Source organism: Aphidius gifuensis, linkage group LG1 (assembly GCF_014905175.1).
Source record: "Aphidius gifuensis isolate YNYX2018 linkage group LG1, ASM1490517v1, whole genome shotgun sequence".
NCBI classification, from domain to species: Eukaryota; Metazoa; Arthropoda; class Insecta; order Hymenoptera; family Braconidae; genus Aphidius; species Aphidius gifuensis.
The window spans coordinates 13,084,722-13,097,468 of NC_057788.1; the positions used below are offsets into that span (position 1 = coordinate 13,084,722).

At 27.9% G+C, this 12,747-nt stretch overlaps 1 protein-coding gene across 1 annotated transcript; it reads left to right on the forward strand.

The window, feature by feature from the left end:
- Window positions 1-770: 770 nt before the first annotated feature.
- LOC122854162 lies at window positions 771-3,644 on the forward strand. Its single transcript, XM_044154644.1, has 3 exons — window positions 771-1,008; window positions 1,220-1,458; window positions 3,588-3,644. The coding sequence occupies exons 1-3, from the start codon at window positions 816-818 to the stop codon at window positions 3,642-3,644; spliced, it is 489 nt and encodes a 162-aa protein (XP_044010579.1). The 5' UTR covers window positions 771-815.
- Window positions 3,645-12,747: the final 9,103 nt, after the last annotated feature.

The following is a 12,747-nucleotide window of genomic DNA, read 5'->3' on the forward strand; positions in this document are numbered from 1 at the left end:
AAGTGTCTAAATAAAATCTGGGATACGGGAAATATACCTAAAGAATGGGAGGAGGCAATAATTTGTCCAGTATTTAAAGGTGGGGAAAAAGATAAAATAAATAACTACAGAGGGGTGTCTCTATTAGATGCAGAGTATAAACTTTTTACGAGTATGATATATAATAGGCTAGAAAAATGGCTAGAGGGAGGAGGTAAATTAAGAGAAACACAAGCGGAATTTAGAAAAAATAGAGGGACAATAGAACAGGTGTATGTGTTAAACTCAATAATAGGGAAGAAATAAAAAGAAAAGAATGGAAGATTATACGCGTTATTTATAGACTTTGAGAAAGCATTTGATAGAGTAGATAGAAAAATACTTTTTGATAAAATAAAAAAAAAAGGGATAAGAAGGAAACTGCTAAATATGATAAAAAATATATACAAAAGAAATAGCTGTAGAGTGAAGGTAAATGGGAAGTTGTTAGAGGAATTTATAGCGCATGAGGGGGTGAGACAGGGTTGCACAATGAGTGCAATGTTGTTTAATATATTTATTGACGATATGGATGAGGAATGGGAGATAAGGAATACAGGGGGAATAGTAGTAGGGGGGAAAAAAATACATATGTTAAAATATGCGGATGACGTGGTAATAATTGCGGAAAATAAAGAACAAATGAGAGAATCAATAAAGTTAATAGAAAGATATGAAAAAAAAACAATATGAAAGTAAATGTAAAAGAAACTAAAATGTTATATGGATCAGAGATCTGGGGGTAGAAAGATAGAAGAAGCTTAGAAAAGATACAAGGAGGCCTAACAAAAAAAGCAATGGGAATAAAAAAAAATACTCCAGAATATATATGGGGCAGAGAATCGGGAGTTGATACGATAAAAGAAAAGATGACAAGGAGAGCAATAAATTATATAGAAAAAATTATTAAGATGGAAGATAGTAGACTAGCGAAGATATGCTTGAGAGAAGAATGTAGAGGAATATTAAATAAGAATATGACAAGGTGGGGTAAGGAATTTTTAGAGAGATTAAAACAGTTTGAATGTGAAAAGGTATGTGAGCTGATATATAAAAAAGAGGAAAAGAATGAGATAATGACTAAACTAGAGATGGGATATTGTAGATGGATAGAAAAAAAAAAGAGAGGAAACAAATCGGAAAATCCTAGGAAGTAACTACAATAAGTTATATCAGTTTGTGAGAACGGGAGAAAAAATAGAAAATTATTGGAATGAGAAAGGGGTAAGTGCATGCAATAAAGAAAGTTGGGCGAGAATGAAGTGTGGCAATGTCGGTAGAGCGTATAAAAGTGAGAAGGTGATAAATGAAAAGGAAGAATGGAACTGTAGGATGTGTGGCAATTACAGGGAAACGTTGGAGCATATATTAGTATGCCCAATGTTGAGAGATAAATGTGACAAAAGAGTAAACAAGGAAATGGATAGTATGTTTAAAGAGGTAAGAGAGGAAGAGATGATAGGGGTAGTAGTAAAAATGCTGAGAGGAAATGTAGTGAAAGACATGTGTGAATGGGCAAGAACATTCGAAATAGAGAGTATGAAATTAAACAAAAAATAAATAAATAAAGATTAATAATAATAAAAAGAAGATTAAATCAAAAATGGAAAGCTATTAATGATGTTATCACTGCCTTCGTTCAGAAATACACGAGGGAGAAAAGGAGACAAGATATAGAATTAAGAGATAAAAAACAGATGAAAAATGAAAATATAAAAATGTAAAAATGTAAAAATGTAAAATAAAATAAAAAAAAAAAAAAAAAAAAAAAAAAACAAAATGTAAAAATTTCTGGTAACGTTTGTTGGGGCGTGTGGCCCGCGTTACCCGTTAAAAATTAAAAATTTTCAATACTCCGGCTAAGGCCATTGTTGTTTTTATTGCTTAGATATAATTTAATTGTTAAGTAACGATAACATTAAGTATATTTAAAAGAAAGATACCCAAGTGGAAAAAATATATCTATTGGTAATGTGAAATATATTTATTTTATATTTAGAAAAAATTTAGAAAAAATATGAATTAAATTTAAAATATATACAGTTTTGGACATACTAAAATTAAATTTAGAAAAAATTTAGAAAAGATTTAGAAAAAATATAAACTGAATTTAAAATATATACAGTTTTGAACATACGAAAATTAAATTTAAAAAAAATTTACAAAAAATAAAAAAAAATCAAGAAAAAATTTAGAAAAAGCTTAATTTTAGTATGTCCAAACTTGAACATTTTCTGAATTTGATTTATATTTGTTCCTAAATCTTTTCTAAATAAATTTACTTTAGTATGTCCAAAACTATATCCATTAAATTCAATTTATATTTCCACTAAATATAAATTAAATATATTTTTTCACTTGAGTATTTTAATTTTAGTTAAATATTTAGATGATCATTAAAACGAAATTTACCGTAAGATAGATCATATACTAAAATAAAAAGGGATTTCATTTTTCATGGTTCCAGATATGTTCAATTAATTGATCAATAAAAATTATAAACATTTAATTATATTTAGAGATGCCGCGATAATCGATAATATCGCGACAAGGCGATACGATAATGACGACAACGATACGATAATGCCATTTTTTATCGTATCGTCGTCACGACACGATACGATATTTGACTGACGATAACCGATAAAATTATCGTGTCATCGCGATAATGTCGGAAAAAATATACATTTAAATCAAAGCAATATTTTCATATTGTTAAACTCCAGAAAATATTAAATTAAAGAAAAAATAGATTACTGCAACATATAATATTAGATACATATTAATCTAACAATATGAAAGTAATATAAATTATAATAATATGATAACTAATAATAATTTTATATAAATTATATAAACCGTTGTTGCATGTGTTATAATATTCTTTTTTAAATTTGGTTTTCAAGTTTTTTTTCAATATTATTTGCCAATGAACTTTTAAACCATGAATTTAAACATAATAAATTTTGACTATAATAATTTTTACTTAGATAATTCATGTAATTTACTTATTGTCCTTGAGATAATTCTTCCTGCTTTTATAATGTTTTTGTATGCAAAAAATATTTTAAAATTTCCCTGTAAATTATACTCAAACAAAAAAATTATCGTCGATAATACCCGATACGATACGACAACACCTATGACGATACGATAATAAGACGACACGATAATCCGATTTTTGTCGAATTTTTAGACGACACGATACGATAACGACAATCATCTTTCGCGACACGATACGATAATCAGCCAATTATCGTATCGTATCGTATCGCGGCATCTCTCATTTATATTTTCTTTTATTTTTACAAATATTTCAATCGTTTTTTTATAATTTTACAATTAATTTCGGATTTATAATAAAAAATACAACTCTTTAATAATATTAGGATACAAAGATATTTTACTAACAATTATTTGAATTTCTTATAAAATATATTACAATAAGTAGTAATAAAATATCTTCGTTTCTTAAGGTGACTGTATTTTTTATTTCAATTTTTAGATCCAAAAAAAGGTTAAATAATTTATTCCAAACTTTTGCATTTAAAAATTTATTCTGATTATAGAAAAGAAACAAAGAAGGTGTAACTAATCGTTTCGATATTATAAGTACACATTGGTAAGAATCAGCTTACATATAATAATTCAATGTATCTGAATATTACTGAATATAATCGATGCATATTTTCTGAGTATTGCTTTCAGAGTGAATTTTATTCTGCCCAAGTGAAAAAATATGTTTATTTTATATTTAGAAAAATTTAGAAAAATATGAATTAAATTTAAAATATATACAGTTTTGGACATACTAAAATTAAATTTAGAAAAAATTCAGAAAAAATTTAGAAAAGATTTAGAAAAAATATAAACTAAATTTAAAATATATACAGTTTTGAACATACGAAAATTAAATTTAAAAAAAATTTACAAAAAATAAAAAAAAAATTAAGAAAATTTAAAAAAGGTTTAATTTTAGTATGTCCAAACTTGAACATATTCTAAATTTAATTTATATTTGTTCTAAATTTTTTCTAAATTTACTTTTAGTATGTCCAAAACTGTATATCCATAAAATTTAATTTATATTTCCATTAAATATAAATTAAATATATTTTTTCCACTTGGGTGGTTTCAATTTTTTGAAATCTACCTTCGATTAGTAATTTCATAAATAATTTTCTCGATGCTTGTTGACTGAACAATATTTTTTTGCATAATATGTTTGTCTGTGTTATAATTTTTTTCACATTCCTGTTTTGTTCAGAGATTCCATAGATAATTTTGTGAATGTTTGTTGACCGAAAAGCTTTTTGTATTTATGTTTTTATATCATAATTTTCATGGAATTTTTTATTTTATTAAAAGACTTGTCATGAATAACTTCTCAATGCATGTTGATCCCAATCGATAATTTCTTTAAAATCTACCTTCAATTTTTTAAAATCTACCTTCGATTAGTAATTTCATAAATAATTTTCTCAATGCTTGTTGATTCCAATCGATAATTTTTTTAATTCAGTTTTACATTTCATAAATTTAACTGTGATATATTCTCAACTTTCTCGTGAAAAAACTTGGTGATGGATAAAAACATTTTAAAAACTGAGTGTTATTCGAATTACTCCATCTTTCAAGTATTATGTAAAGACCATATTGCTGATATCGTGATCAATAGTATTTTACAAATATTCTAATTTCTTGGTAGTTATTGTCTTGTGGCATGATGTAAATTTTCGTAGTGTTAATATATGTAAGACAGATTACCATGTTATGAACTTAAAAATAAAAAAACAATTAATTACCTTAATGATTTCAAAAATTGCATAATTAATATTATTTTTTAGAGTCTTTTTACGAATCAATAAATTTTAAAAAATACAGTCACCTAATCTTTTATTCTAGGTCAATATTGCAATTTTTTTACTAACTCAATAAAATTTCTAAAATAAAACAAAAAATATGGTTATTTTGGAATTATTCTATAATTAATAAAAAACAAATATATAGTTCTGAATATAATTTAAATAATTGAATCTAAAAAAAAAAATACATAGTTATACGAGTTACAATTAATAAAAAATTGAACATTTGTAGATATTTTTAAACTATAAACCAAAAATACATGTTCGATTTAGAAAAAAAATAATAATAAAAATTCATCAAAGAATATTAAAGAAAAAAAAAAAATTGACCGTGAAACGACGAACAAGCAATACTACCAATGGTAAAAAAAAGAAAAGAAAATAACCATGGATGTTATTGAGGCAGTCCATTCACAGGGCATTACAATTTGGGGCTTTCCTCCACTGGCGGCGCTTGTGAAGCTTTTGTATGTAAAATCTATATAAAAAAAATTTTACAAGCGCCATCAGCGGCAAAAAATAGCCCTAAATTGTAAAAAATTTGCCCTCTGAATTGGACTGCTGATATACACTGTCCGTTTGTACGATTAAATGTAAGACCAATTATTACTAGATTCAAATTATAACTAGCTATACACAGTCGATAAAGAAGATTTCTTTTTCAAGGTTTTTCTTTTTTCCTCGATATTTTTTACAACCGAAAAAGAATAAAAAAAAACGGGCAATAGAGTTTTTCAAAACTTTTTTTGGAGCCTTATAAACATTTTATTTCAACTCGATGATGACATTTTTTGGTCCGTTTTTTCGATTTTTTTTTCGGCAAGCTATAACTTTTGTTATAATCAAGATAGGGAGTTCGTATTAGGCTCAAATTATGCGCCTTAAAAAAATCTAGTGACGGCATTATGGGTTTTCTCTCGATAACGGTTTCGAGCAAAAAATTAAATATCCGAATTTTTGTCAAATTTTTTTTTTCTCATAAAACCCATTATGCGGCGATAGAGTTTTTTCGGACGCATAAAATAAGCCTCTCTCTCTTTGATTTTGCGTTGAGTTATTCATTGCGCCGTTTTTCAGTTTTTTCGGCGAGCCATTTTGTTATAATTAAGATATGTATTAGGCTCAAATTATGCGCCTCGAAAAATCTAGTGACGGCATAAAAGGTTTTTCTCTCTTAATTGGTTTTCGAGAAAAAATTAAATATCAGAATTTTTCAATTTTATAGTTTTTTTTTTTCTAAAAACCAAATGGAAAAATTTCCAAAGCGGCGATAGAGTTTTTCTGAACACACATAAATGAGCCTAACGAAAGTCTCTACTATGATTTTGCGTCGAGTTATTTATTGCGCAATTTTTATAACTAGTAAAATTTTCACATAAAACGTATGTACTATTTTAAGTTACGTAATTAATAATTTAAAAATAATGAAATATAAAACAGAAAAATTCACGAACAAAAACTCTCTGGTGATGAATACTCCGATGGATAGTTTAGACACCACAAATAAGTAAGAAAATTTTTTCAAAATTTACATTTTAATTTTTTGACTAAAAACTATTATCAATAGAGCAAAAACCCTATCACGCGCGATAGAGTTTTGTACTTTTGAGCCTAGTACGAAGTCTCTCGGTTACTTAGTTCGTAAGTTATGAGCTTTTTTTTTTTTTCGCCGATGAATTCAAGACTGCGGCTGAGCCTATGGCTCCTAGCCTCCGTAAAAATGTAAAAAGAGAAGAGAGAGAGAGGAGTAAAATAAGGGTGAAGAAAGTAAGAGGAATATATACCGCAATAGTATAGATTAAAATATACTAAATAAAATGTGGTGTCTGTAAAGAGACAATGTGTGAAAATATGTATATATAATATAAATGTATTAAATATATGTCAATGGCACAATAAAAATAAATAAATAAAAAATATCTTCTTATTTAATAACCCCATGGTACAGTATCCGTCGTATCTGGTAACAATTGTCTCTTATCATCTAACCAATTTAGAGCTATTTTCTTTTGTGCTATTGTATTGACTATATGTATCTTACTTCTAATTGAATATTGAGTTTTTGTTAATAATACATGATCGAAAAGACAATTTTTATAATCCTCGAAAGTGATTTCTTTTAAAGTTGAACTTTTAACACCTTTGGCTTTTTTAGTATGTTTTTCTTCTCCAAGAACACGAAATGTATAAAGTTTTGCTCTCAAACCAATAAACTCAATCATAATTTTCATTTTTATAAGTCCAAGTACAGGCTAACACAATGCATTCAGTAATAAGTATCAAATTTTTCTAAACTTTTTTTCATTTCTTCATAAATATTAAAATTAAAATTAAATAGTAAACTTTCTGTATCATGATACATTAATTCTGCATTATTACCGAATTTAGATTTAATATAATTATAATGAAAATCATAAAACGGTTGATATATCGAGTATAGCAAATATTTTAAACTTTCCTCCCTACTGTAAGACTATGAAAATCTGTTGAATCACATATCTGTCCCATTTGGTAACCATTTTAACATTTTTCTGTTTTCTCACATTTTCAATACATTTTCCATATACAGCGTTATTGAGAAGTTTGTAATAATCTTTTTCAAATTGAGCTGTTGCCCCTTGTCTTTTTTTTTGTATTTAAATCTATGTATTTCTTTAGCCAAGGTGATTGTTTGAATTTAAGAACTCGATGAATTTTCAATAATTTCATTCCTAGTTTTAGATATTGTTTGAGATTTGTATAGTGAATAATGTATTGTTTTGGAAAAAATGTCGTCGAGTTTGTTTGGGTATTCTATGTTCTGGACATAATAGAAGATCTTTATGAAGATCGTGAAGCTCTTGAGGATACTCCAAGTCTACTTCATCAATATAGCCTGTAGAAGAGTCGTCAGGTGAAAAATAAATTGATTATTATCCCATTCAAAGCTACCATATGGAAGATGTTGTGACATTGCCATTCCATATACGTTGTTGACATCAAAGTACATGAGGTATGAATCCTCTCTGGTTGAATCATACTCATTACCCATGTATTGATTGTTGGCTTTTGCATATCTGTTAGAGCACACAGCTACTCCACCTCGTATTCTTTTTTCAATAAATAAAAGTTGTTCAACATCTGTTAATAGTTCCAACTCTATACCAGTACATTTCAGCATACAATCCCATGAAAATCCAGGTGTTGTGTAATAATGAAGTGGATCCAAGTTATATGATGACAAACAATTTTTACGGAAATTTTCAAAAATATCAGCCAATAACATAACATCGGTAGCTAAATAATGATCTGAGTAGCCACCAAGTGTTTTAATTCCAAATTTATTCCAAACTATTTGAGCATGTTCATATTCATCATTTGAAATGTCACTATTGTTCAATCTTGAATAAAATTTCTCAACCGGAGGTAATTTTGTATCTTCCAGTCTTTCCCAGTTGCTCATGTATTCATATGGGAATAATCCTTCTCTTTTTAATAATTGAAATTTTTCTGGATCTTCACAATAATGTCTGGTAATTTTTTTATCGCAATCAGCTAAGTTTGTAGCCAGTTTATCAAGACTAGTTGCCATGAATCTGTACGAGTCGATGAATCTTAAATTTACTAGTCGTCTACCTCTTTTATTTAAACATGGATACTTGACTTCTTTTGTAAATGATATATATTTTTTTTTATTAATCGGTAAAATTCTAATTGAACCTTCGGAAATATTTGCTAGAGGTTTCAAAAAGAAATGTGAATCATAACCTGAGAGATGATGAAACACTACCGAAATTGTGTGTGAATCTGTATAGTTAACATTACATCCAGGATGAGCTGCTTCACAATAATAACCTGTGAAATGGCAGTGATCATAATGTCTAATGTCTGTAGGATTGAATTCTTTTTCACAAATATGACATATTTTAGCTGATTGAAAATCTATGATTTGATCTTGAGTAAGAGGTTCCATTGGCACTGGATTATCCAGAATATTATTCACTTGTTGAGTTCTCTTTTGAAGTTTTTTGATAAACCATTCTATACAATCAGGACCACGACGAGTCATAAATTCTGACAGAAAATTATCATATGTACAGTGGAAATAATATGCAGCACTGTATGGTACATGAATATCTGTTTCATTTTTTCCAGGTTCTAAAAGACACTCAAGATCTGCATAGATGACGAATGGAGCTGGTTCTTTGAATTAAATTCTAATATATTTTCTTCTTCTTCAGGTAAAAACATTCTCACTTTATTATTATTTTCACAGTCAGTTAAATGTTTTTCTTATGAATTTTGAATTTTGAAATGACAGAGACAACGATCACATAACCACTTTTTATGATTATTCTTCGAAATTTGTGAACTGACAAGCCGTGATAAATTTCGTATACATGCAAAGTGAAATATTGGTTCGTCAATGGATAATCCACTGTTTACAATAAGTAAATGGATTGTAGGTTTTGATGACTCATGTTTACTTAAATGCACTGGCGCTATTTCACAGTTTTTATTATCATCAACACTGTAAACGTTTATTGACAAATCATTCATAAGGTCAAATTTTGAAATGTCACGTAACATCATTGGAAAATTTATCCCATCATAATTTAACACATTACGAAAATTAGGATACGATGAGACTCGATCACTATGTAATTGAGTTGGATACAAAGCTGCTGTGACAACATACAAAAAACAGTACTCATCGTTATTTTTTATATTCACAACTGCTTTTTTTGCTTGAATAATTTTTGGTACTTCGATATATGTTGATATACCATCTCTCAATGGTTCATAACGATTAATATTGATCATCAAATTAATAATTGCTCTTAATGTCCAACCAGAATCCTTTTCTTAAAAATCTTCAATTTTTGTTAGAAATTTATTTGTTAAATTATTATCAAACCAATTATTCAAGTCAGTTGTTGGTAAAATTACTTGATTTTTCGTATTAAAATATTTTGTCTCATCAGCAGGTTCGCCATTTTTCACAATTCTAAATTTACAAGCTAATACACCATTCACTTTTAAATTTTCATGATTACGAAGAATATTTTTCAATCGACTCATTGTCATTTTTTTTGCATCCTCTAAAAATGAATTTATATCAGTATGTTTGATATTAACTATAGTTTCTGATCTTATTCGTCCTTGAAATGCTGAATCACCATCTAACCACTTCACTCAATCACTACGTTTTTTATTATGTCCGACACCAGCACCATACTTTCGTTAACTTTTAAATTTTTCACATAACGATCTTAGTTGAGAAATTGTTGTTTGAATTCTTATTTTATCATCAATTGTCTTTGCAGAAAATTTTAACGCTTTATTTAAAAGTCTGATGTTCTTAGATTCAAGCTTCAATCATTGTTCCATTTTTGTTCAGGTGTACGAGCTAGCGCAAATTCTTTTTCCATAATCTCAATTAATTTTAAACACTGTTTAGACTCCATTTTATTACTATATCACTTCGACGATCACTATATTAATTCACTGACTGACTGACTAAATCTTCCGCAAATCCGGCTTTATATACTAAAAATATGACCTTGATGAACATTCTAGATTATTATAGAAATTTCGGAAACAATCAGGAACATTCCAGAACATTTCAGAAACATTCGGAAACATTTTTTCAACATTACAAGACAATTAGGAACATTCCAGAGCATTTTAGAACATTTTAGAACATTATAGAACATTCCAGAATATTCCAGAACATTTGAGAATGTTCTGAAATATTTTAGAACATTTCAAGGTCGTTCATTTAGTATAAAAGAGAAATGAGCTACGTCTGTAGCATCAGATACATTCTAACAGTCACAGAGTATCAATCAAAGAAGAAAAAATAATTAAAAGTAAGTTTTATAATTTTTATAATTTTGGGTACCCATTTTTAATTTCAATAAAAAAAATAAATAAAATGATTAAATTAATAAATTTTTTTTACAGAAAATGGATTCCTTGATAAAATTAAATGAAGTTGCCTGCTTCAATAAACAATTACCATTGGAGAAAATGATTGATTTGACTCCTGCGGTTGATTATCAAATTACAAATTTAAGAAGAGCAAACACTAAATATGGAATGAAAGTAATTGCAGCAATCGGTAATGAATTGGACGTTTTTCTACTAAACAGAATTTCAATATTCCTGGAAACCGAGTCTGAATTTGAAAAATTGAAAGCTCTCGCTGAAGAAAATCATCTTTTCATACACACTTATAAACGAAATTCAAATAGATGTGAATGTGAATTCATTATTTAAAAAAATTGAATCATTACTTTATGATTGTAAAAAAAAAAAAAAAAAAACTTAAATAATAACTGTTCAAATAAATAATAAAAAATATTCATGATTAATCAATTGTTTTAATTATTAACAACCTTTTCAGAACAATTTAGAACATTGTAGAACAGTTTAGAACATTATAGAACAATTTAGAACAATGTAGAACAATTTAGAACAATTTAGAACATTGAAGAACAATTTAGAACATTATAGAACAATTCAGAACATTTTAGAACAATTTAGAACATTATAGAACAATTCAGAACATTTTAGAACAATGTAGAACATTGTAGAACAATTTAGAACATTATAGAACAATTCAGAACATTTTAAATCAATTTAGTACAATTTAGAACAATTTAGAACATTGGAGAACATTTTAGAACAATTTAGAACATTGTAGAACAATTTAGAACAATTTAGAACAATTTAGAACATTGTAGAACAATTTAGAACAATTTAAAACAGTTTGGAACATTTCAGAACATTGAAGAACAATTTAGAATATTGTAATGTCCGGCGGTAAGCCGCACAAACTTTTTTATTTTTCTTTATAATATTTCTCATTATATATTCAGGGTACTTTTTAATACCCCTAGCTCCATCTTACAGATCGTCAATGTATTATATTTAAGGGAGCTCGAGGTTTCGCACCCCCAACAAATTACTTGAGCCAGCACTATTGCCAAGCGCATCTACCGCCAATTTTCTTTTGGAAAATTAATTATAAATTAATATAATGAGTAATATCGACAGAATCCCAAAAATATAGGGATTCTCTCGGTACCACTCATGTCAAAATTAAACAATTAGAAATAATTTTAATTAAGGTTGGAAATTCATAGGATTGTCCTCAACCAATAAGAAATAAGTGACATAAGGAAAGTGGAACTGGACCAAGGAGGAAAACCGAACATCCCCGAAGGATCCCCACCTGCCCTTATGGTCTGAGGGCATCGAGCGAGATTGATCGCTAGATCTCGGTCACTCGGTCAGAGTTAGTTCCTTGACCTACACCAGCTCTTCCAGCTCTAACTAGCATAGGCACTTTGCCTCTTCGAATTTTAATTGCTCTGAAAAACTTTCTACAAATCAGCACAACTGTAAGTTATTTTTATTCAATATCTTATTGATTATTTTATCAATTTATTGTTTCAATAATATTTAAGTAACATTTGGTTACTTAAATTATTAATTTAAATTCATTAAATCATTTACAAATTTAACTTGTAATAAATTGCGACCGCATGGTCTAAATTTTCTTGCTTGAGTAAATTAAATTCAAGGCACGCATTGTGTTACATTGTCTAATCAAATAAATATTGAATAGAATAAATTACATTGTAATGTCCTGCGGTAAGCGCCGAACTTTTTTATTTTAGATAAATTGTATTTTATAAAATTATATATTCAGGGTCCAATTGGATACCCCTAGCTCCATCTTATGAATTATAAGGGTAACATTTGAGGGAGTAAACGCATCCCCGAACACCCCCGAATATTCCCGACCTACCCTATGGTCAGCTTGTGCCATTGACCTAGGATATCGATCAGTTCACTGGGATCTCTGATCCTGTGA